Raw genomic sequence first — 27358 nt, 5'->3', positions numbered from 1 at the left:
GGCTGGAGAAGGACGCCCTGCCTGGATGGCTGTGATCCTGCAAACTTAAGAAAGGCACCTGGATCTTTCTCTTGTACCACCAACTGGCTTTCCAACACAGTTTGCTATCAAGAGTTGAAGGAGGGCAGGACTGCTTCTTTCGATGCAATGTGGGTCGATGTCATCTGTGAATGACCACACCACTAGAGCGTCAGATGGCACGTGGCTGTCACCAGCTCTTGGGATCATACTGGTAGAAGGCAACAAGCTACTACTGCATGGTTATCATTCACAGTGAAAATCCACGTGTTTACATGATTATGTGCCGATTTATCAGAGGGAAGGGGGGCCTTCCTTTGTCAGGGTCTTCAGAAGCAGACCAAGCTTGGAAGGAGGAGGCTGAAGTCCTCTCCCGCAGCCATCAGGCCGGGTCCCTTGGGACAGCCTGCCTCCCCTCCCGGTCACGTCAAGGCTGCGTCACACCCGTACGCTAATGGTGCTTGTGACCGCCTAATGTGCGGCACTGAACTGGAAAGCAGTGGCATTTCCAGCAGGGAGCACGTACAGAGCCCACACTTTGGCACGAGCAGCCCTCACCGTGGTGGCTCCGTCTGGAGCTCGGTTGGGCTGGAGAGGTGGGGCCCAGGCCCTGAGTCTGGTGCCCACAGCACGGGGCCAGGTCGGGACCTCGTCCTCCCAGCTCTGCTGCTGACCTGCTCAGCCACGCCGTTTTGGTTCTAACTGCAACTCCAAAATGCGCTCTCCTCATTGACCAAGGGGAGGCAGATTTCTTTCAGACCAGTATTGTGATATTGCCTGTGGATGCTGTGATACACTACAGGCTCTAGTACCTTTAAAGATCCTTCAGCGACACCATGTAAACACAGTTATTATCGACCCCATATTCACAGAGACACCCCTCGCAGAACTTTCCAAATGCAAGAGAACAGTCTATAGGTGACAGCTTTTTCCAACGAAAGGAATGTGCTTGCTCTTTCCTTCAAGCTAAAAGGAAAACATATACCCAACAGGAGAAATTAAGTGGGTTTAGGCCTTCCAATTGCCATTCAAAGAGAGAAAACTAAAACCACCTCTTTTATCCTACCATACAAAAGGACATTCACAGTACTATAGGTGGAACGGCTTTCATCAGGAATGCAATCTTGCTTTTGTTGGACAAATACGACGTCCTTGCAGTGCGTTCTGCAAAAAAACGGAGCATTTGCAGAGAAGGTAAGGGCTGCTTGTCCTGCGGGTGAGGAGAGCACGTCGCATTGCACGGGAGGCTGATGTGATGTGTGTGCTGTCTTGTATGCTCGTTGGCAGGCGTGGGCCACAGAAAGCTGGTGAATGAGGACATACGCACCCACCCCTGCGGTGGGCAGGGCGTAGGAGGAGAAAAGGAATTGCCTGAGTCTCTATATTGCAGGGAAAGCAAGAAATCCTATTAAGGATTTATGCTGTTGCAGCAAAATAACTTCCTCGCTTCCAGCAGAAGCCAGCTTTCTGATTGTCTTTACTTCACTCATGCTGACAGGGTGTAGTTCTTCGGTCAAGCCCAGTGCCGTGTTTGTACGGAGAGATTCATCACTATCAGATGGCCTACCAGCATCCCCAGCTCCTCTGCCACTGGCCCTGCTTTTTCAAAAAGCTCACAGCCTTTGAAATGCATTTCAATGGCTCTGAGTGAGTGGCCCTTATATTGCTAAACACTTATACATCGAAAGCAGAGTTATTTAGTATGTGAATGTGTCTGAAAATATAGTGATGTGCACGTTCACAAATATGTTCAAGAGAAAACATGCATGGGAGATGTTTGAAAAGAAATTTATGTGTGGTGCATAGCAATTATAATATGTTTTCATTTACGCAGTGTCTCCTCCACGCACAAGGGAACAGAACAAAAAAAAAAACGCATATACTTGCAAATAAAGGGAGAACGAGCATTTCATACAAAGGTTAAACAAAAAAATCTGTTTAATGTCACTTTGGGGATTAGAGGAACTGGAGTAAAACAAACATGCAGAACAAACTTTGAGGGGTTGCTTCAGGAAAAGCACGTGTGTGAGTGTGTGCCATCACATCTGCATATTCAATACGTCTTGCTGGGACAGCTAGGGGAAAATAGGAAGCTGGAAATTTTCAGTGTGGGAATTAGATGGAAGAATGTGAACCATTCGAAACAAAACACGGCGAGGCTGCCAGCTGACTTGCTAAAATGCCAGCGCTCTCTAGGATCCACTGAAACCCAGCAAAGGACCAGCCCTGCAGCTCGGCGCTGGGTCGGCAGCCAGCAGATCTGGGCTGGAGCCCTGGTCCTGCGAGGAGCAAAGCACGTGAAGCTGGGGCCTGGATTTCCAAAACCTGATCTCGTGCCTGTAATTCTGGGCACTTAACGCCAGGCAGCGCGAGCCCAAACACCCAGCACCCAAGCAGGCAGCTACGCACCTCCCATCCACGTGGAGATACCTTTGGGGCCTCCGTTTCGCCGCAGATGCAACGGGACTAAAACTGGCTCAGGGCAGCCAGAAACACGACAAAACTCAAGGTACTAAGCGCTTACATAGAGCTCCGAGCCTGCCAAACGAAAGGCACTGTGGATATGCAAAGGAGTATTATTTAGTTACCTGCTGCTTCCCACGTCCTGGCAACCATTGCCATTCTATAAATATTTTCACAGGTTTCAATATATCTAAAGATTTTTTTTTGTTTATGTTTCCTGCTTCAGGGCATTAAGGAATAATCTTCAGACGAAAAGATTCCCTGTTCCAAGAGGAACGTAAAGAATACAGCCTGGGTTTGCTGGCAAAAAGCATGGAACAACAACACCAACAAGACTAGGAAAATAGTAGATCTCAGGGGTGAAATAGTGGAAAGAAAGCTGCTTTTCCACATAATTCAGTCCACTTGTATGCTGGAAAAAAAAAAGGACTAAAAGCAGTATTTCTAACTTGTGTTCTCCTGTGCACGTACTTTTTTTTTTTTTTTTAATGGGGAACCATCTGGATTAAAGAAAGTTGTGTTCTCATTGTATATGACAGAGTCTGGCTACATAGACAATTAATTAATAGAGAATGAATATAGGTAGGTCAAGGATTCTGGTGTTTTTCTGAATGGTACAGAAACAAGTTGGAAGAACAGGTAAAAAAAAACAGACTTCGTTTTACCCATTGATTTTCCACCTCCAAAACCATGAACTCCATACATTCCCCCCAACCTGCTCATGTCTCCCCTTAATTTCACCCCCACACTTTTGCAGAGACGATTTTCAAGATTTTTTGTCATGCACTGCTAGATAATGCGTTTTGGTAATTCTAGTGGCTTGAATGAGTTTTTAGAGTGTCTGCACGTACCCAGGGGTGGAAGCGAGAGTGAATGCAGGTTCTGAAAGGCACCTCCTTTTGCTACCACTTCTCTATGTATCTACTGGGGTTGCAGGAAAAAAAAAAAAAACTTTCAGAAAATCAGGCAAATTTAGCACCAACAGTTTCTGCACTTTTACTTCTAGGAACATGATATTCAAGTAACTTTCCTTTGGCCAGGACTAATACGAATCCTTCATTCTGTATAAAACATTATTTTTCACCTTTCTCCTGCATTCCGTATGAAATTTTATTTTGTAACTCTCACCTGCAGTTTCTGTTCCATGCGGGGCTGACATTGTGACTCTGATTTTCACAGCATTTTTCCAAAACAGTACTACCCTATTTTTCAGTTTTCCTCCAAAACCTTACTTCAGAGCCAATGCTTGTAGGGCAGGTGACATAACTTTGTCCAATTCTAGTGAACTGCCAATTTTAGAAGGCTATTTACTACCTGAAAATGTGCTGGTGGCCGCAGTCCAGAGAGGGAGGAGTTAACAGTTAAAATCAACACTGCAGTAATCCCTGGGTACAGAAACAACGTGTTTTAAGAACCGTACAGCTACAGGCGTACCTTCCCCGGGCCGAGCTTACCTTCTTGTGAGGTTACCTCTAAGCCTGTCGCAAGAACATACATTACTCTTCCCTGGACCTTGCTCCCAGGTGCCCCTGGAGAGGGACCGGCCCAGGTATCGATGCCTTCCCTTCCTTGGAGCTTTTGATGGAGGGAAGCAGCTCCCAGCCTCCCTGATGGCCACATAACCCTTGCTTACAAGCTGGCTAGTGCTGCTGCCTCTGCCCTGGCTGTGTGCAAACCTGTTGGGTTGCACCCACTTTTCTCCCATCTCTGCCAGCAGCCGGAGCGTTTCCTCCGTCCCAGGCTGCGTGTGCTGGATGTCAGCAGAGTCACACAGCACTCGGCCTTCTCGGCTGGGTTTTGGACAAAAGGGCTGTCAGGGGGAGGCTTCACAAGCGCGCTGCTGTAACAGGTACAGCGCAGCACATTGGACGTGCACGTCTGCGCTGTGGCTGCGGGGGCTGCCGGCTTAGCTCCAGTTGTAGAGGTCTCAGAGTTCAATCCCCAGGAATGGCTTACGAAAGCAAGTACTACCTGAAAGGCCTCTTTGTTTTTCTGCCACTGCTTTTAATAATAATGATCACATCGGATACTTTCTGCCATATTGATCGTCTTTGGTACTGCTAATAAAGGAACGACAAAGCCCAGCACTTGCAACAGCACCTAGTGCAAGGAACTGGAAGTGTTGAGGTTTGAGATTTTACATCCTGCCCTCCCAGAGCACTTTCCCTTTGATGATTTAACCGCCGTGTACCGAGGTGCGTAGCAGCTACTCAGGGTGTGACATGCGTGGCGGAGCTGTGGCCAGCGCCCCAGCCGCTTCCTCCAACCACCAGGCAGCCCTGTCACACGAGGGCAGATGAGACGTGCACGACAGGTACACGACATTCGAGTGCAACTGCCTGGACCATAATTATTTTGCTTCTTCATGCAATCCTTTCATTTATACTTTAATGAAAAACTGGGAATATAATCCAGAAATCCCATGCTTTATATCCTCTGAGCGTTCCTCCCCATATGAGCACAGTTATATTCTTGTTGGCTACTGCCTAACAAGTAAAATCAAAACCTAAATAATAATAAAAAAAAAAACTAATCCCATAGGCTCAAATTCACAGCTGGTGTTTGCACGAAGACAACTTTGAATTCTGCCCTGGCACCTAACCACATATCGACAGCACACTGTATTTTGGTGTAGCCATCCCCGACACCAGAAAATACATGGCAGAGCAGAATTACCCTGTGCAGGAGGAACCATGTAATCCTAAAATGCAGACTCATATAGCACCTCACCATATCAGAGACACGATAATTGTACAGTAAAAACATTGTTTTAAAATTGTTTTTAGGGAAAGCTTCATTATGACCCAAGCTTCACAAAAAAGCCCTGCAATGCAAGCGGATCCTAATGCTACAAGTTCTACATAACCCCTTAACTAGTTACACTTTCTTTATCCCAAAGGGAATCCATTCACTAACAGCCCCATCCTGATTTATAAACGTGTGTATGAGTACAGTAATATATTTATATATACTTACGTATCTCAAGTGTGCACATTACACGTGCTCTGCCTACATTTAAATGTGCAAGTCTTAATAGAGGTCTTTGTCACGTAATTACTGGTTATATCACAGAAGAGTTCTAGGGGATCGTTTTTGCTTCACGTTCAAGAAAGGAAAGGAACCTCTAAGTCACCCACCTACTTTTCTGACACTTTGCTAAGTGCAGAAGGGCTCTGTAGCAGCAACCAGCCTGACTCGGCGTGTAACACTGACAGCAGCATGTTCTCTCCACGGCGAGCTGGCACCCTCATTTTGCTGAGCCGGAGTATCATGGTTTAGTTATCAGCAGTGCAAAAGGATGGGTTTGATCTTATCCTTGTAACAAAGCCATTTTCCAAATGAACTCTTAAGAAGTTCCACTAGATCAACTTTAACCCAGTTTAAGACAACGGGTTGTCCCAGGCTTAGCTGATTTTTGTGGACACACTTCAAATCTGAAGAGGTTTTGGAAACCAACTTGTGAAGGACAACTGCAGCCACCTGGACATTTGACAGTGAACCGGTGACATTAGAACTTGAACCGGTCCCAAACCAGCATCAGCTGAACTACTTGTTAAGCCAGGTACAAATTTTTTTTTGGAAAGAAGAAATTTCCCCCCTGTAGCTTGGGCTGTGGAGAAACACTTTAAACTGAGAAGTAAGTGTAGCGGTGGGCTGGACAAAAAGACTGAAAAACCCAGCGCTTGCCAGTCACAGGAAATTAGCTAACGGATTTTATCAGGCTACACCCCAAACAGCACAAGCCTGCAACTTCTGCAACAAAACGATAGAGGCTGAGGCCATCCATGCCTCGTTTTTTTTTCAAGGGTGGGAAGTAAAGCACAGCCATTTTAAATGACAGCCTAGATCTCCAAAGACACCGGCATGAATAAAGGATACCTTGGGGCTCCTACTTGCCTTGAATCACCTTGGAGCTCCTACCTGCTAGCCCCGGAGAAGGGCTAGCAGACCCTGGGCCTTACTGTTTAAGCAGTTTTGTGTCATTTCTCTCCTGCAGTCCCAGTGGCCATCACTGATTGGTAAGGAAAAGCCAAATGCCACAAGATTCCTGTGAATAAATTCACAAGTTTTCCATTCTGTGGATGAAGTTGTAAAAATGCACAAAGCGTGTGGAATAGGGTGGCAGAAGAAAAAGAAGGAGAGAGAAGGAATATGTATTTGTTGTCTCTTAAATGATCAATTTCAGCTAGGTGCAGAACAGAAAAAAAATGCCATCCTGCGAACTGGGAAGCAAAAGAAACAAGTAGAGAGACACTGAGATGGGAACTGCAGAAAGCCCTGGTGGACGTTATCGCCAACCATGCAATCAAAGATACGGGACGGACGATGGTGCAGCTTTATCGGCACCGATTGCTCCCAGTCATTGAAGCCACAAGTGAGTTATGCAGATCCTCCTGAACCAACGCCAAGGAAAACTGTCCAGCCTCCACTGAACACCGGTGTAATTGGGGAAAAAAAGAATGAAACATTTATCTGGCAAGTGCTTTCAAAAAGAGAAAGCGGCTGCTGGGAGCTGCTCAAGGGGCTGGAATGTCAGACATGGTTCCAGCGGGACAGATTAGCTGTCAGAGCGCATATGAGGCAGGCAGAGATTTTTAATAAAATGCAGTTTATCACATGCTGATTACCACCTCCTATTTGTACCATGAGACCACGATAAACATGGCACTTATTTCTTTACTCCTGGAAATGCAAAATCAACTGAACAATCATATGATAAATTGCCCCTTTTCATGTACTTTTACTTTTCTTTCTATGTCTCTGTTTCCAAACATCTGTCACTTAGAGAAAGCATACAAAAATCTACTAGAAAAATATTTTGTCTTCCTTCCCCCCCAAAAAATGTAGATTAGGATTAGGAATCCAAATTCCAGGGCAATTCCATTTAACACGTAAATCTTAACTGCTCACAGGGAGGCAAAGGCACTTGAAGTATAACGTGAGAAAGGGAACTTCAGGGTCTCCAAAAAACGCTTCATCTATTTCTAATCCTTGCTGCTTACGCACAACAGGCACTTAAAGACACAACACGGTAAGATATAAAGAAAAAAGTACTTTGCGTTAACTTTTATGCCTTACAGTATGCCCTTCCCCGCTTCCCCCAAATGTGGTTTCAAAGTAAAAGGTTAAGAGATGGGAAATACAGCATTACTTCCATGGTAAGATTCTGCAACCAAATTCGGGATAATACGGTAAAAGACTTCATTAGCTCTCTCTCGGAATGACTTGTATAACTTGCTTGTAGCTTTGCCAGTTATGAGTAATGCACCAATCACTGAGAGATACCAACACCACCTTTGTGCTGCTTTCTTTTCACGTGTTGCTTGATCTCCACAGGACTCATCCTTCTTGCGAGCAATCCCCATCTTCAGCTGAATGACTCCCCCCGTGTCAGCCCCACGCAGCCCATGAGGTGCAGCACACGCCGCACCTCTCGCCTGCTCCTCACTTTACCTAAATTTTCCCTTTTGGGATGCAAAAATTCCCTTTTAATGTTTGAGATTTACCGTCCTGCTGCTCAGCAATACTCACCTAATAATTTTCATACTAACCCGGTGGTTAACCACCACCCTTGACAGTGCAAAAATACATAAATAACACCACGAAGATAAACTCCTATCAGGTGATACCTGGTGCAGTGTCTGTGTGGAGCCATGTCTCTGTGATCATTAAAACCAGACCTACACTTCGCTGGATCACCCAGGAGTACAAATTTGATCGGGATCAGGCCAAGGCACATGATCACACTTCTGCTGAACGAGCCAGAGCACACGATATGGAGCCAGCGCCAATTTTATGCTGGCTTTATGCCAGCTGCAGGGGTGCAGACGATACCTGATCTGGCTGGAGTTGTGTACAGCGATACCTGATCCAGCATAAAGTCTGCTAGTAAAATGTTAACCTGTCAAAAACTTTGTGAACTGACTTGAGCAGGCAGAGTGAATGAGTACCAGGTCAGCACTTTGCATCATGTGGCCAGAGTGTCTTTGAGCCAATACTCGGGAGTTCTGCCGCTGGATCGCGTGCGTTGCCAAACCACAGCCTAATGTCAGTGGCGATGCTTATACGCAGTGGGATCTCGCTGCCGGATCACGGCCTAGCCGTCCTTCAACTCTTGTGGCCTCCAACTTAAAGCAGAAAGGAAAGAAGGCAGAATGAAAACAAAGCAGTTAACCTCTAGGTGGTCAACAGAGTCTACTAATGTGGGATCTGTGTGAAGATGGAGCCGCAGGTGTTTCTGTGGCAGATAGATTTAGATGACGAGCACGTTCTTTCAGGTTAGTCAAAGTCTTGGTAGAGAAAACATGCTGGTAACTAGGCTGATTTGAGTATTTTGGTAATCCAAACATTATTAAAGATGCAACCTGCAGTGTTGAACAAATACAAATTTTATTTTTTTCTTTACTGTTCTTGGGCACGCAAGTTCTTTGGCATAGCACCGCTCCTCCTAATACTGTCCTGTAAAGCCTTACCCGGTCTGTAGCAGCACCCGACCCACATTTTACGCTCCTGCGGCGGTGCCCAGGGCCGGGCACACGGGGCTGCCACCACACGAGGCTGCAGGTTCACACACTTCTCCCCTGACACTGCTGCAACTCCCTGAAGTCGCCCCGTTTACGCGAGCCCTTCAACCGCTTCCAGCCGCAGCAGACCGTCACCCGACAGCCATTTTCGCAAGCTTTCCCATTTCCGCGGAGGCCGCAGCAGCCGGGCCACCAACCCCCCCCCCCCCACACACACACCAAGCTCCCCCGGTCCCCTCACAGCCACACACCCCTGGGGGGCGGGGGGGAGAAGGGGGGGGGCGCCTCCATTTTGTGCGCCGGGCGGCGCCGCAACGGTTAACGGCGGGGAGGGGGGGGCGCAGCGGCCGGGCCGCGCTGTTGCCGGGGCGACGGCTCGGAGTGTTCCGGACCGTACCATTGCGCAAGGGGCGCGGGGAGCGCCGGCTCCTCCTCCTCCTCCTCCTCCTCCTCCTCCTCCTCCCCCCCCCTCCCCCCCCCTCCCTCCCGGCCGGAGCGCGGCGCCGGGGCCCAGCAGCGAGCGGCGGAGCGCGGCGCGGCGCAGCGGAGCAGGCGGCGGCCGGGCCCGGAGCGGCGGAGTCGGTACCGGAGCGGCGGGGCGGGGCCGTGCCGGGCCGCGCCGAGCCGTGCCGCTGCCCAGCCTCTCTCCTCCCCTCCCCGCCTCGCTGCCTCCTCCGCGGGATGCGGGCGGCCCGGGGCCGCGGGCTGTGAGCGGCGGCAGCGCGGAGACAAAGGGAGGCGGCGGGGCTCGGCGGCCGGCGCCGGGGACGGAGCGCGGGGGCCCGCCCGCCGGGAGGCGGCACGATGCGGCACGGCGCGGCGCGGCGGCACCACCACCACCACCACCAGCAGCAGCAGCAGCAGCGCGGCGGCAGCAGCGGCAGCGCGGCCCGCCCGGCGCGGCGGTAGAGGCGGCCGCAGGGCGCAGGGCCGGGCCGGGCCGCGCAGCAGCGTCTCCCGCGGGCCGGGCCGCGCCGCCCGGGCCGGCGATGTGAGGGCGGCGGCGGCGAGGAGGAGGAGGAGGAGGAGGAGGAGGAGAGCGGAGCGCAGCGGAAGGCGGGCGGGCCCCGAGCGGAAGCGGGCCGGGCCCGGCGGCGGAGCGCGGCGCCGGCGGGGGCGGCCGGGCGGGCGCGGGCGGGCGATGGAAACGCACATCTCGTGCCTGTTCCCCGAGCTGCTGGCCATGATCTTCGGGTACCTGGAGGTGCGCGACAAGGGCCGCGCGGCGCAGGTGTGCACGGCCTGGCGGGACGCCGCCTACCACCGCTCCGTGTGGCGGGGCGTGGAGGCCAAGCTGCACCTGCGCCGCGCCAACCCGTCGCTCTTCCCCAGCCTGGCGGCGCGGGGCATCCGGCGGGTGCAGATCCTGTCGCTGCGGCGCAGCCTGAGCTACGTGATCCAGGGCATGGCCGACATCGAGAGCCTCAACCTCAGCGGCTGCTACAACCTCACCGACAACGGGCTGGGCCACGCCTTCGTGGCGGAGATCAGCTCCCTGCGCTCGCTCAACCTGAGCCTCTGCAAGCAGATCACGGACAGCAGCCTGGGCCGCATCGCCCAGTACCTGAAGGGGCTGGAGGTGCTGGAGCTGGGGGGCTGCAGCAACATCACCAACACCGGGCTGCTCCTCATCGCCTGGGGGCTGCAGCGCCTCAAGAGCCTCAACCTGCGCTCCTGCCGGCACCTCTCCGACGTGGGCATCGGGCACCTGGCGGGCATGACGCGCAGCGCGGCCGAGGGCTGCCTGGGCCTGGAGCAGCTCACGCTGCAGGACTGCCAGAAGCTCAGCGACCTCTCGCTCAAGCACCTGGCCCGCGGGCTGGGCCGCCTCCGCCAGCTCAACCTCAGCTTCTGCGGCGGCATCTCGGACGCGGGGCTGCTGCACCTGTCGCACATGAGCAGCCTGCGCAGCCTCAACCTGCGCTCCTGCGACAACATCAGCGACACGGGCATCATGCACCTGGCCATGGGCAGCCTGCGGCTGTCCGGCCTCGACGTCTCCTTCTGCGACAAGGTGGGGGACCAGAGCCTGGCCTACATCGCACAGGGCCTGGACGGCCTGCGCTCCCTCTCCCTCTGCTCCTGCCACATCAGCGACGAGGGCATCAACCGCATGGTGCGACAGATGCACGGGCTCCGCACCCTCAACATCGGCCAGTGCGTCCGCATCACCGACAAGGGCCTGGAGCTCATCGCCGAACACCTCAGCCAGCTGACGGGCATCGATCTCTACGGCTGCACCCGCATCACCAAGCGGGGCTTGGAGCGCATCACCCAGCTGCCCTGCCTCAAGGTGCTCAACCTGGGACTTTGGGAAATGACTGAGAGCGAGAAGGTCAGGTGAGAGGAGGGGGGTGCCCCGAGACCTCCGTCTCCTCTGGAGGGACTCACGGACAGACTGACTGACTGACTGACTGCTGCAACGGAGGAGAGAAAGAGAGAGAGGGGCACGCACAGAGCCATGCTACCCACGCACCCTGGCACTGGAGGGAGGAACACGGAGAAAGAGTATATGTCCTTGACCCTTCTCTGCTGCCTAATGACCCTTGCTCTGGAGGAAGAGGAAGAGGGGGGGCAGGAGGAAAGAGAGAGAGCACCTCTCCTTTTTCCAGGTCGTGCCTCCAGCTCCACAGTGGGGAAACAGAGCTCCCCCACACCCACCCCCCAGCATCCTCTCCTACAGAAGAGGTAGAAGCCCACACTTATGCACTGGGGCTAGAGACACCCCTCTTTATCCCCACTCCCTGATTCCATCCCCTCGTGCACTAAGGATGGATAAAGATCGAGACCCTTGTTCTGCCATGTATTGAGAATAGCTTATTTTTGGTTTATGTAAAGGAGAGTGGGAATGGAGATGGGAACAAACAACAGCAGAAAAGGCTTCCTAGCTACACTAATGTACCCGGCCACCCAGTCGTCCTGTACTGGGCACAGACACAGCTTTTGCTTTTGGTTCTGTTTTTTAAAAGGAAAAAAAAAGCTAAAATCCCCACCAAAAAAAAAAAAACCAACAACCATTCCACCTCTGCGCTTGCCCCTCCCCCATCAACTGGGAATTGTGACAGAAATACTGCTCCCTAGGTACATTGATTTTTTTTTTTGGTCTGTTTTTAATCTCCAGTTCTGTGTTATTCTCTGCTGTGGGTGGATACAGTTTCCCACTACTCCAGTTCTCCACTGCACTGAGAATAGGGATAGCTACAACCTCTCCTTTTGTCACTATGTTTCCATGTCATCCTGCACTATGGTGAAGGGAGAAGCCTAGGCACTCTGTTCTTTCTCCCCATCTCTCTGTACTGGAGAGGAAGATACCATTTCCTCCTACTCCTGTTTCTGTAGGGACTGGACACGGGCCCCGGTCTCTTAGACCTTCCCATGTACTGGGGGACACTGAGAGTTACCGAGAGACTCGTCTTCCCTTTCATCATTCTCTCTCTCTTTCTCCCCTCCTTCTTCTTGGCAACAGGGATAGACATATCCAGCTACATATCCATTCCTCTTCTTCGACTGGGGGCGAGTGGGTGGAAGGGGTGGCTAGCTGCCCTCGGCCCAGGGGACTTAAGGAAGAATCTCCAGCTTCATTTCTGCTTCATTTGAGATACTGTGACCTGTTTTTATTTTGAAATGCATAAAAAAAATTACTGCTACAAAAACAGCCTCTTACTCTCCCATCTATCCCTTGCTTATATCCTGTAACTGATCCCAGTTTTCCTCATTCATTCTCCTCTTTACAGTATTCGTTTTCTCACATGGTTTTATTTTTAAAGACATTTGAAGTTGCTGTTCTTGTGGATTTTTAAGTACATTTTTTTTCTGCTGAATATATTCTATATATATAAATATATATATGATGTCTGGCTACCTCGTTTTAATTTGTTACTTTTTTTTTTCTCCTCAAAAACCCTGGAATTCTTACAGGAAAGAGATTTTGAGACTGAAACATTTTTGTGCCTAGACTGGAATAATGCCCCTTGGGTTTGTTCTTCTTTTTCTCTCCCCCCCCCCTTATTTTTTTTTTAATTTTTGTTTGCTTTTAAGCTTACCCTGCTGTGTCCCACCCTCACATTCTGGTTGTGCCTCTCCGTCCCTCTTCACTGGGGATTGGGGACCCAAACTGTGCTTCTGCATTTTTTACTCTTCTAGCACAAACATGTAACGTGAGAATCCATGCTGAGGATTGGGCTACTGTTAACGGAAATGTGTAAAAATGCAAGTTGGTTTTAAAAAAAAATTATATATATAGATATATGCAAATATTTCCCCCTCCCCTCCCAAATCACCTACAAAAGGTCACTATGTGAGGCTTCCTGTTTGTGAGTGGAGAGAGGAGCAGAGCAGGCCTGCAGGCCCCGAGGCTGTAATGTGAAGGGGAGGAGACTGAAGTTCATCTGTCTTATCTCTGTTCTGTCAATAAAATGGAGCTGGTTCTTTAGATTTTTTTTTATTATTATTTTAAAGAGGAAGAGTAAGTTTTTTTGTTTTATTTTTTTTTTAAGAAAAATATCTTGGCTTTTTTTTTTCTTGTGTGTTCAAAATCTCAAATCCTCCACAGTAACAGGCCAGACCACGGAGTTAACGCAAACCCAGAGACCCCTATGGATTAATTGTACTGTTTGTGAATTTGTATAAAAATAACAAAGATCCTCTTAAAACATTTTATATTCTTACAGTAAAAGGTTAAACTGATATTTATATAATAAAAGAGGAAATATGAAGTATGTTTTTGAAAAAAAAAGCCGTATCTGTGTTGTCTGTGCTTTTTGAAGAGGTATCGACCTGTCTTGGTTTCGGTAAGCGTGCTGCGCAGCTTGTGCAGAGGGGTTGGGGCTGCTCTCAGTTCAGTGAGTGACCGCTGAGGGAAAGGAAGTGGAGAGTCTGGTCCCTCCTGTGCAGGATGTTGAGTAACATCATAATTAAAAGTTTCTAGGGAAGGGTTTTGGTAGGACCAGCGCTGTCTGCGGGAGCGTTCAGCATCTAGAGAGAAACCGAGTAGGACTGCTCGGTGTGAGGCGTCTGCTCCGTCTGAGGTCAGACAAGCTGCACGTGCTGAAGTTTGCTGTCAAGCGAATTAAATATTTTGTGGTAGGGGAAGCCTGACGTTTGGAAGGGGGAGCAGAAGGACTAGGTTTGTTAATTCTTTAAAGCTCCAGGAAGATGGCAGAGGTTTTTTGTGCCTACATTGAGGCCCACCCTCGCCATCCCCTGTGGAAGAGCCATCAATAAAAATACTTCCCAGCGATGACAATCACCTAAAACTCTGCTCTCGCAAGCGCACGAGAACCTGGGAAATCTGAAATGGCTCGGTTGGTTTCCATTGCCCAAGCAAAGATGAAAGTAAAGAGAAAGTAAAGTGGGGATGTTAAAAGAAAAAAAAAAACCTAAGGTATCCTTTGTACTATACCATAATCTTTCTCTTTAATGTATGACTTTTAACCTGACAGGGTCCCTTTTAGACTTCCACGATGTGGGTTTTTTATTGTTGTTTGAGATGGAGCTTAAGCGGTGTTTATAGGGCACGAAACAAAGCTTTTCTCCCTCTAAGTCCTGCAGCAGGGCTTTCTCTCCCCCGCTGCCCCCTTCCTTTCTTAAAAGGAGGAGTTGGGGTAGACAGAATGCGAAATGGTGGAAGAAGCTGGAGCCATTGTTCAGGAAAGTTAAAAGAGGAGCTGTCCTTGCTTGCTTGTTCAGTCATGCATACTGAATCTTGCCGTGTGAGGGTCCCTATGGAAAGGAGGAGGGTGATTCTTCCCCTCTTTTTAACATTCCTCTCCAGGCCTGGCTGTATTTAAGCTGCTTTCCTCTATGCCGAGGAGGGAGGGGGATGGTCTGAAGTTCCTGTACATTTGCATTTTAAGCACTTCCAGCACTGAGCAGGCCACTTTGTTCCCTCTGCGCTATCCGGCTCGCTCCGGCAGCCCCGGCGCATCGGGTGCTGCTCCAGGTGGGTCGGCCGCCCCACCAGAGGAGGTCCCCTGCGCCTCCAGGGCCGGCCTGGCCTCCATGCCAACCTCCTCGTCCGCAGACACTTTTGGCTGAGGCTGGACTGTACGCACTTCTTTGTCTCCAGCTCTAGCCACCTCTCTCTCCCCTCGTGTGCCGGTGCCTCATTTCAAAGGGGAAAATCATTTCTTTTTAAGGGGGCCACAGCTGCGCACTGTCTCCTCCCCACCCTGAGGAGAAGGGCTGGCACCTAGGCTATCTTGAGATTTGGGCTTTGGGGGGGATGTTGTTGTTGTTTCCCCCCCCCCCCAACTTCCAAGCTTTCTGCTGGGAGTTCATCACAAAAGCTGCATTGTTCGCTGTAGGGAAAGCCACCACAATTGGATCTAATTGAGCCTGACACTATATCCATCTTCCTTCACTTGCAGGGAGGTGTGGGGTCTTTCTTTCCTGCGTTAAGAAAAAAAAGTCTACAGTAACTTCTTGACTGAAAAAGAGGATGTACGAGCACTAGAAACAACAGGAATTCAAGATCAGGTTCCCACTACCTCTGAAATTTAAATTCTAATAGGGGAAGTCAGCAGTTCTATCGAGGGATGGAGAATGATAGAGCTCTCACGACAGATCCCCTGTATGGTTTGTTTCTGCTGGATTTGACTGAAAACGCTATCTCCTTATTAAGGACCATGTTCACATGGGTTGGATATCCATGTCAAAAATGCCTAATAATTGAGTTCTGTAATCAGAAATAGGACAGTTTGGTTTTTTCCTTCCCTAAAAACAAAACAAACAAGAAACAACCAAACTTCCTTTCCCCACTTAAAAAAAAAAAAAAAGAAAAAAAAGAAAAAAAAAAACAAACAGCCCAAAACATTGCCCACATGGCTCAGTATGCTATTTAAACGGAAGCCAAGCCTAAGGACACTGCTGAAACCGAAGCCTCCCTGAGGCCCAGCGCTGAGACACCACGGGCTGTTCCCGCAGAAGGAGCAAGTGCTCCTCATGGACTGCCGTGCTCTGGTGCCTGGGAATGACACTTCCTCGGGCACAGATGCAGCCTTACTGTCTGGCGAGGCCAGAGCTGGAAGAATGCATGTGTTTACTAGTGAAGAGAAGGGTTTCTTAAAATAAATAATCCATTGCCAACAACCATAGACCAATTACCATATGACTCCTTAGGGTAACAAGGAAACTTAATTCTCACTCTCCAGCCACTCTTGAAGTTTTGAACACGACTCAGTTGGCAACCGAGGTAGAAAGCCATAAAAACGCTATTTGGAAGCGAGCTGGAAGTCTCCCGTCTGTGTCGCCGTGCTCACAGTGCCCCCACGCTCCTCAGAGCCCCACCGGCTTCGCCCTGCCTGCCCCAACCCTTCGGCCGCTGCCTGCCGCGATGCTGAGCCCAGCGAAAGCGCTGCCAGCGCAGCCAGCCTCGCTGGTTGAGGCGGCCGGCCCTGCCCTGGAGCACCTACAGCTGTGCAAGCTGGGCGTTGAAACGGGGCCAGCCTGCTCCGAGCACCACGGCTCCGGGGAGCAGAGGAGCCACGCTTGCAAGGTGGTGGCAGAAAGTGGAGCAGGCGCGACATGGAGGGGAGATGGGCACAGGCTGGCAGCAGAGGATGCTGGCTCATGAGCTGCAGCGAAGCGCTGGTGTTCGTGGGGTCTCTGCTTGCTGCAGCAGCTGCGCCCCTGGCCAGAGCCTGTGGCTGGCTCCTCTCCTGTCCATCCTCCAAGGCCACATGTGGGGAGGGGGAGATGGGGAGGAAAAGGAGGCTCCACCTGGGTCCTACTGCCCTTGGACTAGCATATGGGAGGCCTGTGTGTGGAAGATTTATACGTTTTACACCCTCCCGCCCCACGCTACAGTTTCGGCTGAATCCATTTGTTGCGGTGATTCTGGGGTCCTTTGTCTCCCCGTTAATAAATCATAGGGGACTGGGGACAGGTGTAATGCAAACTGCCTGGGGTCTGTGCTAGGACAAGAGGTTGTCTCCATGCAAATATAGCTACTGAACCTGCCCTTGGACTGTCAGGGAAGAGTTAAACTGAGAGCTGGGTGACCGAGACACCCAAAGTTTTTGGAACCAAAGCTAGAAGTTCACAGAGGCTGCCCTTAACAGCTCAAAGGTAAGCGTCCCCTGAGTCTGCCGGCATCTCTACATATGTGCACGGGTTGCTTCTAGCAAAGCAGACTCTTTGTCTTCTCTATCTTGATCCTCTACCTTAAATCCCAGTATTTCAGCCAGCAGCAATTTAACAGCGCCTTCTGTGGAGAACAGATAATCGATAAACCCAACTGGGTGGCTCTGGCTGTGTTCGAGGACCCCTAAGGACATCAGCGAGGCACCATGCCAGAGCTGCTGGTCGGGTTGCATAATGCTCCCTGCTGCGGCCAGCCAGAAAGGCCGTCCCACTGAATTCCCCAGCCCTAAGCTGCATGAAATAAAGAGCTGGAGAGGGTTTGCCGGGCTCCTATGCCAGAACTTAGATTCCAGCCACGTTTGGCAGTGACACAAGTGCTTCTCCCCCTCTTTAATTAAATCTACCAAATGCATTAGCTAAATGCCAGTCCAACCTGAAACAGCACTGCAAAGATTTCAAAAGATCTGAGTCCGATCTGTCCTTGTGACAGAACGATGAATGGAAATGGGATTTTCCTAAAAGACTTCCTCAAATCTTGGGTGTGTTTTGGAAGGGGTGTCAGAAGTTTAATATCAGGGACATGTGCTCCAAGCACGTATTTCCATAAGAGGGTTTCTGAGACATAAATCAAGCTCCTGTTCTGCTATAGAAAATAAGGCGGTCAGATCTAGAAATGGCAATTCCTTGTCATTTTCCTCCCCTTGATTCTTGTGTCTCCAGGATTTGAAGATGAAACAATTCCCCCTGCCCCCTCCAAGCTTAAAAAATAAATAAACAAACAACAACAAAACCCAACAAAACCCTATAAATAAAATCTTTCTATCTGAGGTTCACCCTCTTCCTCCCCTTTTCCCCAAGCGCCCAAACTTTACAACCCCCAGGTAACCTAAGCGGTCTGGCAGGTTGGCACCAAAGGAACACAGACAGCACTACGAGGCCACACCGATCACAGCTATGTAGCCAGCGGCCTCTCTTCTTGTTCAGTGAACTAAAACGCCAAGCACTCAGCAGCAATAAAAACCTGCCATTATCTCCTTTCATGACAGCTACAGTTGCACTCCCGGCGCCCCAGCTTCAGAGTAAAGCACACGCATCCTTCAGCGCTATAAATTCCCCCTGCCACATGTCAAAGGGAAGTCCCGTAAGGCTGCTCGTGCCACCGGGGAGCTGGCTTCCTCCTCTCCTCCGGGCTCGTGGCGGCGTCCGAGATGTGACACCTGCTGCTCAGGAAAGCCCGCTCCAGCAAACCTTCGGCAGTTTGCCCACGGCGCCCTACGTGCCACCGATCCCTAGGCGCGGTGGCAGCGATGGCGCCGCTCCCCTGGCAAACACCCAGTAAAGCAGATGGGATGAAACGATAATCCAGAAAACTAAAGGCAGCCCATGCTACAGACATGCTTTTCTCCAGAGCTTTGGGACAAGCCCCTCCAGGCCCTAGCCTCTTCTCAGATGCCCTGCCAGGTGGCCGTGCGCTGTCCCCACCTCAGCACAACCCTCCCTGCGCAGCGAGCCCCCTCAGCGCTGGGGACACGCCGCGGACACCCGTGCCTCGGCCACCTGGGGCAGCCAGGCGGCCCTGGGGGGGCTGCCCCCACCGAGGCGGCTCTCGGCCGGCTCAGGCAGCAGGGCAGGGCCCCAGCTCGGGGCTCAAACCCGCCGCCGCCTCACGGCCACCCCCGGCCGCCACCGGCTGCAGGCGCGGCGCCGCCCCGCCAGGCGGCAGCATTGCCCGCCGAGTGCCGCCCTCCTCGGCCCGCCCGGCCGCCCCTCGGCTCGTGGGCCCGCAGGCGAGGCCCCCGCGGCTCCCCGCGCCTCGCAGCTTAATTAATTAATTAATTAACTAGCACACGCTGGCGAAGCCGCTCCCCAGCGCGGGTGGGGTGCCAAGCGCGGACAAAGCCCGCGCGTGACCGCGGCAGGCTGAAGGTGTCAGGGACGCGTTGTCCCCTCTGAGGGGACGCCTGCCGCCTGGGAGCCACCTGCGGCTCCCCGCGGGCTGAGGGTGCCCGCCGGACGGCCCGGTAGCCGTGTGGGCATGACCGGTGCTGTGGGTGAGATGGCCGCCATCAGGGCGCCACTCTGCCACGAAACGGAGTTTGTCATCGTTGTCACCAACCCTTGATTTCCCTGGGGTTCGTTCCAGTGAGAGCTGCGGCGTGCGCCTCCAGCAGATGAGGCTGCTGTGGGTTTACACCTTAAACCAAATGGGAAGCCGCAGCTCCTGTGGAGACAGCCGCCAGGTCAACCACCAGCACACCTTGCCCCTGTATGAGTCCTGTGTGTCCGGGCCCGGGTTGGCTGCTGCTGGAAAAAAACTAATTTCCACAGCAAAAGCCCGGCCTGGTTCAGAACCAGCACCACCTCGCCCCATCCCAGCCAGGCTGGAGGCTCTGCCACAGCACAAGCCACCAGCGAGCCTCCTCGCTGGCTCCAGGTCTAGTGTAGCACTGTCTAAAGCACCATCCAGGGCAGTCTGCATCTCTTGACCTCTGTAGCTTCACACTAAGAAAATTATGATTATTTTTATAAAGTGTGCAAGTATGGGAATACGAACAGATTAGGATCAAAATAATGGTTGGATTATTTTAGTTCAGTGCAGGGCTTGGTTATGCTGTTGGCAGTTGCTCAGTGGCTTACCTCCTTAGTGATTAAAGTATCAAGGGCTGTATGCACATGACCTTTTTAGGACCTAAACTGCTTTTTTTTTTTCACCCTCCCACTTCTAACACTGCTGCTACAGATAGAGTTATGGTGTCACTTTCAGAAACAGCTGTAGCCAATAATTTACTAGAATAAGTAATTAGCTTCTGCATGGCTCACGCCATGCACAGACATCAGAAAAGGAAGTATAGTCACTAATGGGAAGGAGGGGTGGAAGCAACTTGACTAAGGTAATGTCCCAAATCAGCGAGTGGCCAAACAACATCTGGTGTCCACTCTCTGCCTCCAGTTCTGCTCGCTCCTGGCACTTGGAGAAGCAAAGCCTGAAATGAGCTTTCCAGCCTAACATAGCCCTGGAGAGGGAGAATGAGGACAGAACACTACGTGCACATGGCACCTTTCTAATGTTCTCATAACAGGGTCTGCCACCCAGAGCCCCAGAAGTGCTGATGTATGAACGTAGGTTGTAGAAGAGCTCCCAGCAACAGGAACTACTCCGGCAAAATATCCCTCTCTTCAGATTCTTCAGTCATTGCAGCTTTTATTTCAGGCAACAGCTCGGCTCACAAAACAAAGACAGAGCTGACAAGAAGCGGTGCCTTGACAGTCCTGAAGGCAGACGTCTAGTCACAACAACAGGTACAGCTCGGATTGCAGCGGTACCAGCTGCTCTATCTACATCTTCACCACAACTGTCTCTGCAGTGACTCAGAGGGACCACCCATGCGGATCAAAGGCACAGGCAGGACATGGTCCTTAAGGCTGCAAATGGTATTGCCCATCACCATTTTCCATCCCTAGGGGCACCTGTCCATTAGCACACTTGCACAGACCACACCAAAGACCGATCAAATGGCAGCAGCTTTTGGTTTAGAGACCTAGACCACACTGCGCGAGAACTTGCGTTTGGGCTGTTGGCTCCCTTCCCCTTGTCTCCGTCCATTTGGACGCGGCGTGCCGGGATGACATCTCCCTCACACACCTGCCAGGAGCTCAGACAGACAGGGGGAGGCTGCATGTGAGCGGCTGGGTGTAACTTCCACCCTGTCCCTAGTGCCAAAAACAAGCATGTTAAAGCTAATCTACCCCTGTCTCAGCTCAACTGCTTTTCTGTGACTAAGCCCCTTATAATGGTTTTACTAAAATCCCCTTTTGATGGAAAAAATCCCAGCTGGAAGTTTCGGGCAGCGGCACAATGTGCAAGTCTGCGTGTCCCTTTCCCCAGCTTCACAAAAGCCTCTAATCGAGTGGAAAATTTGCTGGAGGCCAGAGGTTTAGGCCTGCAATTATTTTTTAAGGGATTATCAGGAGAGAATGGGGGGACTTACGACCCTCCCTCTCTTTGTGTTTTGGTCTGTGCCGCTTTCAGAGAGACTCAGCCAGAAACCAAACCACTGCAGCTGGATCCAGAGAAACCACCACCGCTCGTATCAGCAGCAAGCCTCCTCCCAGTCCTACAGCCAGACCCCAGGCTCAGAGTCCTGCTCCTGCGCTGTGCACCTAACAGAAATTCTTTTTCACAGAAGCAACACTGCACACAAAAAGTTTTATTTTTTTTTTTTAACAGCTCAAGAAAAAGCAACCGATTTCAGTTCTGCGAGCCTCGCTGAACTGAAAACAAACAAACAAAAAGAAAAAAACAACAAAGAGCAGGCAGTGATATGGTCCTCCGGACAGGCTGTAAAGGCTAGGCGTTGGCTCTGCAAACCCATTATGCAGGAGGTCTTGCACAAGTTACTTAAGACAAGTTCCAAAAAAGACTTGGCACTGAAGATGCGTGCACTGCAACACCCAGCTTTCCAGAGCCTTGCTCCAAGGGTGGGACCCAGGGTTAGGGTCCTTGGTGCTTTCACAGCTGACACACAAGCCAGACACTTCAGAGGCTCCAAAACAACTTCTTGCTGGGCACTGAGCCACTTGTCAGCACACTCAGCATGGGGCAGCCAGAGGAGAAGCGCTGCCGGCTCTCCTGCCTGAGGAGCAATGTACCTTCCCGGTAGCTCTGGGCAAGTGCCTTTGCTCACACGCGATCCAAACCAATGCAATTAGGTGCTTCTCCTCTGCTGTCAAATTGCTGCGCTCACACCTGTGTACAAGCAAACAAAACAAACCCGGAGGAAGCAGCAGTGCGCCCTGCTTTTAAATAGCCTAAGGAAGCAGGAGACCTGCTTTAATTCCTTCCTCTGTCTGTGGCACTCCAAACCTACACCTCCCAGAGAAGGTACTAAGCACTGGCCCTCAGGCAAGGGCCAGGAGAAAGGGCCACTCTTTATCTTTCCCCTCTAAGCCACGTTGCGGTACAGATGGTCATTTGGGATTCGTGGCAAGAAGAGTACACAAGGAAAGGAATGGCTGCAGACCGTGAACATTTACTCTCAGTCTGTCCTTGTGGAAACCTTTCTGGGCGTTGCATAAGGCAGCTGTTGAGCGAAACAGAAGCAGGTTCTGATCCCTGAGCCTTCCAACCATTTGGTTGGTACATAAGATGTTTCAGTACAAAGCTGCAGCCGCCACTGTCTCAGATCTTATCACATCCATGTGTGCTAGGTGTGCTCTGAAAATGCCTGGGGAGGCTGAGGGGCCAGGGTGTTCTCCTCCTGGATCATGATCAGACCCAAGCAGTTTTGGGCAGGCACGTAAGTACAACACTCTCAGCACCCGACGGGCGTTAAAATAAAAAACAGACAGACAAACAAACACAGAGGAAAAGGCAAATGAGGCATTTGTGGAATTTAGATGCCCCCAGGAGCTAGGTGGTGCCTAAGCTGGGGATTTTGATTTTGCAATTTTGAATACTGCCTAAATGTCATTTGTTTTGCCTTTTTATTTTTTTTCTTGGATGAGGTCTCTCACCTCCCTCTCCTTCTCTCTATCCGCACAGATACTGTTTTTATGAAGAGTTTCAAGATGGTAAGATAAAGGCTAATGGCCTAGCATTTTCAAAATTGCTCATTAAGGCTGATGTGCTTCAAGATAGTCCGTATGTGTCTAACCTTCAGAAGACAGATGAGTCCACTCTTCAAGACAGCTTGACAGCTTCAACATCCAAAGATAAGGAATCCAGAATCACCAGTAGCTACTAGTATAGTATGTGACCTGTATGATTCACTAGGGTTACTAGAAAAGTAAGGTCAGGTAAGGAATCGGCTCTGGTTCTTACCCCAATGAATTGAATGCCAGGCATAACACCACAAGACAGCCATCTTCTACTACTCCCTAAAAAGTGAATCTTTCGCCCAGCCTGCTGCTCTAAGCACCACAGGCAAGCCTTCCTCCTGGAGTTCCCAGTCTATTTATACACAGCCCGTTGTCCACGGATAACCTTAAAAAGCCCTCCTTACAGGGTCACTGAAACACAGCGGACTTCCAGAGATCACTGTCCAACATCCTGCGCGGAGGCAGGATCAAGTATACTTGGATCATTCCTAACAAAGTTTATCTCACCTGTTCCTAAAACTCTGCTGTCGAGGCACAGCCTGCAGCCCCCTACCTAACCACTTCCAGTTTCCTTCTAATAATTCTTCTCCAGGCCCATCTTAAGTCTTTCATTTTTCCTGCAGATTAAGCTCTATTTATTTATTTTTAAATGCTTTCCACAATTGACAACAGAAAAGACTTTACCACTCTTTCTGTTTAGAGAAGCCTCTTACAGTCTTGCACACTACTCCCTTCCCTTCTCAGCTGTCTGCTGATGCACTTCAAATGCAACATGCTTCACCTCTGTGCTGGGTCTGCCTTGCAAAGAGCCTAATTATTGTGTTACGTTACACAGGTAGATCTTTAGATATATGATAAACATGTCTGGAAACTATTACAGTCTTTCCAAATCCAGAATCCCAACAATGTAAAGTGACTTCCTCACAGGGGTGTTGCAAAGATTTCATATATTACTGTATTATTATATAAAGATGTTATAAAGACACAATTTGCCATTGCAAATTGTTAAAGATTCCTACTACATGTTGGTAACTCAGTATTCCCCCTCCATCCCAGCATTCCTACTACCTTCTCTTACAGATTCCTGCAAGCCTTGCTCCTTTATCTTTCTTTTCGGTGATCTCTCATACCGCTCCCCACTAATCTAACTGCGGTGGTCTCCACAGGAATCACCAGAGACAGTATTTCTGTCCCCTGCCCAGGGGCTGCTAGTGGTTACGAGATGATGTGCTCAGTTCAGTAAAAACTGAAGATAACCAGCATGTCACATACAGCTGTTTAAAGTTGAAGGAACTTATTTTCCTAGGGTAGCTCTATAACATAAATGAAAAGAGAAGACTGATGGGCCATGATGACTAAAACCACTGGAGTTGTACACAGCACCAAAACTGTCTTACCACGAGCATTACAGACTTTGAGCTTTACAGGCTCTTGCCAGTTCTCTTACCATTATAGGATGTCCTGCAGTCCTAAAGAAGGGGGCAAAAAATTCCTTTCCAGCTCTCAGCAGAGAGGATGTGCTGACTGTCACCATGCTCTAAGGAGGTACAGCACACAGACTGGTACCTGTTTGCTGCTTGTGCTATCACCACTATTGTCAAGACACAATTGCATCTCCAGTCTCATCGCTAGTGCAGCAGAACAGAGGTACTGGGCTACCATACAGTACAGTACATACCATACAGAAGTGTTGTTGCTTACCCAGGAACTTACAACTGCACGTCTTGAACTGTGTATTGCCCTCACATGTAGCTATGGAATGCACTAGGCATCAGCAGCAGTGGAGTGAGGTAAGTGAAGGGGCTTATGGCTTGAATTTTTCAAAGTCTAAGTGTTCAGAGATGCTAGAGTGCCACAGGAGCTCCTGGTGACTTGCACCTCTGAGGAAAAATAAGACTGTAGATTCTGCTCCAAGCTCACTGCCTGACTGCAGGGAAGTCTTGCCACCTGGCTGCACCTCAGCTGCTTCGTGCATAGATTGAGAGTACCACCATGTATCTATGAGAACTGTAAAGTTCAAAAAAAGAAAAAAAAATTACTTCAGATCTCTGCAAGGAAGCCATCAGAGACAACTCAAATATAATCACCGGTATCCCCGTGCCCAGGACACAACTTCAGAAAGTTGTCAGAACCTCCCAACAGCCCTGGAGGAGGTCCTGGGGCATATTCATTTCTGTTCCCCTTCCACACCATTTCCCTGAAGAATGGTCCTTGTAGAAATAAGTATTTCAAAACACAGCTTGAGTGCTGTAACTGTAGACAAATTGTGTCAGACGGGGCTTCTGTGTTGAAAGAACTGTCTATATATTCAGCTGCGTATTGTTACAAACATTTGAAGAAGCTGCTTTACCCAAAAAGGAAGGACAAGTTCTTATTATTATGAAAGCTGGGGGGCTTCCAGTGTTGCTAGTATGCCAGCAAGTGATCTGGAGCCAGAATAGATAATCACGGTAGAAATGATAGGAAAATCTCCAGGCATCTGAGGACCACCTACGCAACATCTGCACATGTCTCACAAACCAGGTGTTGCTCCCTGGAGCACATAATTTGGGCATGCATTCAGTGTGCCACTCCTACCACCTCCTGCCTCAGACGGGATGTCGCTCCCACCAGAACAATGTCACGCACTGCCTACAGCTACGTGCAAACCGAGGGGTGCTAACCCCAGCTCAGAGAAATCTGTCATTTACACAAGAATATGTTGTGTCAGTATAAAACTAGCCCACAGCTGGGAATCAGCAGGAACATATTTGAGGTATAACACTCACAGAGGAGGAACAGAAAGCTGCGTTGCCCACAACTGCCCAAAAGCAACCGTGGCAGTTTAAGTCAAAGACCTAAAGGAAGGCACGCAGCAGTGAGGGATCAGCCTCCACAAGAGACACAGATTTGTACTCCAGAAAACAGGCTGCAAAATACTAAATGCAAGCAGGAATTTATCCCAGCGGCAAGCTTCACACTGCGTACAGACATGCTTTCTTTGCAAAGGCAAATGCATCATCTCCATGCATCCAGCATCCACTGCAGCCCTGTGGATCCCACCATGCGTGGGATCCCACCATGCTTCAAGGATGGGAGAATTTCTCTCCACCATGCACCAGCTGTTCTCAGGAGCCAAGGCTGAAATCCAGGCAATAGTTCCCCACTCTTGTTAAAAACAAAACAAGAAAAAACAAAACCCAATTCCTACTCGGGAGCCTGCTTCCACCACAGAATGAAAAAAAAAAAAAAAGTGCTTACTTTTCTTCAGGAAGAGATTACATTTCTTGTATCAGATTGAAGGTGGTTGTGAAATGGGGTTCAGCACATGGATGTAGTTCTACAGGATTTTGTTTTAATAAATAAGCATAATTCTGGGGGAAACCTCTGTCAATACAGACCCTATGGAAAATATTGCTCCTGTAGACAGGAGAGAACAGTGCTGTTTGTGTATTCAGGCACTGTATACGTGAAGATATTTTAGAGGCCTCTATACTTAGCCATTGTGGTTTTCATCTTTCCCAGGCCAGAGGTAGCTGTGTAAGCATATAGTCAGCATTGGCTAAACAAGTACTTTTAAAACCATACTATTATTACCAAGTTAGTTAGAGAAGGCTTTTTTTTTTTTTTTTAAGTGATTTCATCTTGAATTACAGATCTTACCAAAAAAAAAGGGGAGGGGGGATGACACCAACACCCTTCTAGCCCTTAAAACGAGCTGTGCTTTTTTTCAGCATCTCTTTCCGTTTAACTGCAGCCAGACCACTTCAGGTCACGAGCTCATCTGATCTCACCAGGACGGCAGTGCTGGGTCTCGCCGATACTCCCAGGAAAACCCAGGGTCCCTCAGGAAGCGATGCGGGTGACTTAGTCAGTGTAACTCTTTCCTCTGAGTCAACACTGCCCCAGTGTTTCAGCATAATGCCAGAGGGCGCTGACCTGCTCGGCGTGTTGTCTTTCAGAGGAAATAAATGGGTGCCTGACCACACTTGCGGTTATTAAAGACAACACGTCGCTTTACACAAACATTGGCATTTGGCTACGTGACCGCTCCTATGTGCATAATTGCATTTCTGCCTCCCTCCACTTTCTGTCCCAAATTGTTTCAATGGCTGCTGTGTTTCACCCAGACCCAAAGGCACTTCAGCGGTTGGAGAAGCAGTTCCAACAGAGCACAGAACTAAGAACCTGAAATTTTATTGCAGACCCCACCTTTGGTTGGCCACATAACCTTGAACACATCCCTTCTACCTTGCCCTTCTACCTTGGTTTCCCCACTTATAAAACAGGCATCGTGAGAAGAATCTCTTCTGTAAAGTGTTTTGAGAGCTACTGATGGAAAACTCCATGTAAGAGACATTAAGGATGAGTTATGCAAGATGGTACTGTTAATTAGGTACGTTTATTAAATATTCTGGGATTTTTTCCAGTAGAAAAGGCGTTAGGGAAAATAAGAGATTTCTAAAGACAGCAGTGAAGTTTTCTGCATTTGATATAATTGTGACCTATGATCTTTGTATAATGCAAGAGTGTGCTGGATTACAGACCAGACTGGTATTACACCCTTTGATGTACAGGACTTCAGGGATGCCTGCACTACGAGGCAAGTAAGTACTCTAAAGGTGCTGAGCATTAGCAGCATTTTTGTCCACAGGCAACTCAGCTGCCTATAATTACCTGAAGAAAAATTCTTC

General features: G+C 49.8%; 2 protein-coding genes across 3 annotated transcripts in view; one reads left to right on the top strand and one right to left on the bottom strand.

The window, feature by feature from the left end:
• The window catches only part of WNT5B (Wnt family member 5B), a 71679-nt gene that overhangs the window by 25750 nt on the left and 18571 nt on the right, over positions 1–27358 (bottom strand). The window lies entirely within an intron of this gene.
• Positions 10025–13497, top strand: FBXL14 (F-box and leucine rich repeat protein 14). Its single transcript, XM_013172997.3, has one exon. It carries the CDS (start codon positions 10147–10149, stop codon positions 11347–11349), a length of 1203 nt encoding a protein of 400 aa, XP_013028451.1. The 5' UTR covers positions 10025–10146; the 3' UTR covers positions 11350–13497.

The sequence above is a fragment of the Anser cygnoides genome, chromosome 1, assembly GCF_040182565.1.
Source record: "Anser cygnoides isolate HZ-2024a breed goose chromosome 1, Taihu_goose_T2T_genome, whole genome shotgun sequence".
NCBI lineage: Eukaryota > Metazoa > Chordata > Aves > Anseriformes > Anatidae > Anser > Anser cygnoides.
The sequence above is the reverse complement of the archived record's forward strand: the minus strand, read 5'-3'. Positions and strand labels throughout refer to the sequence as shown.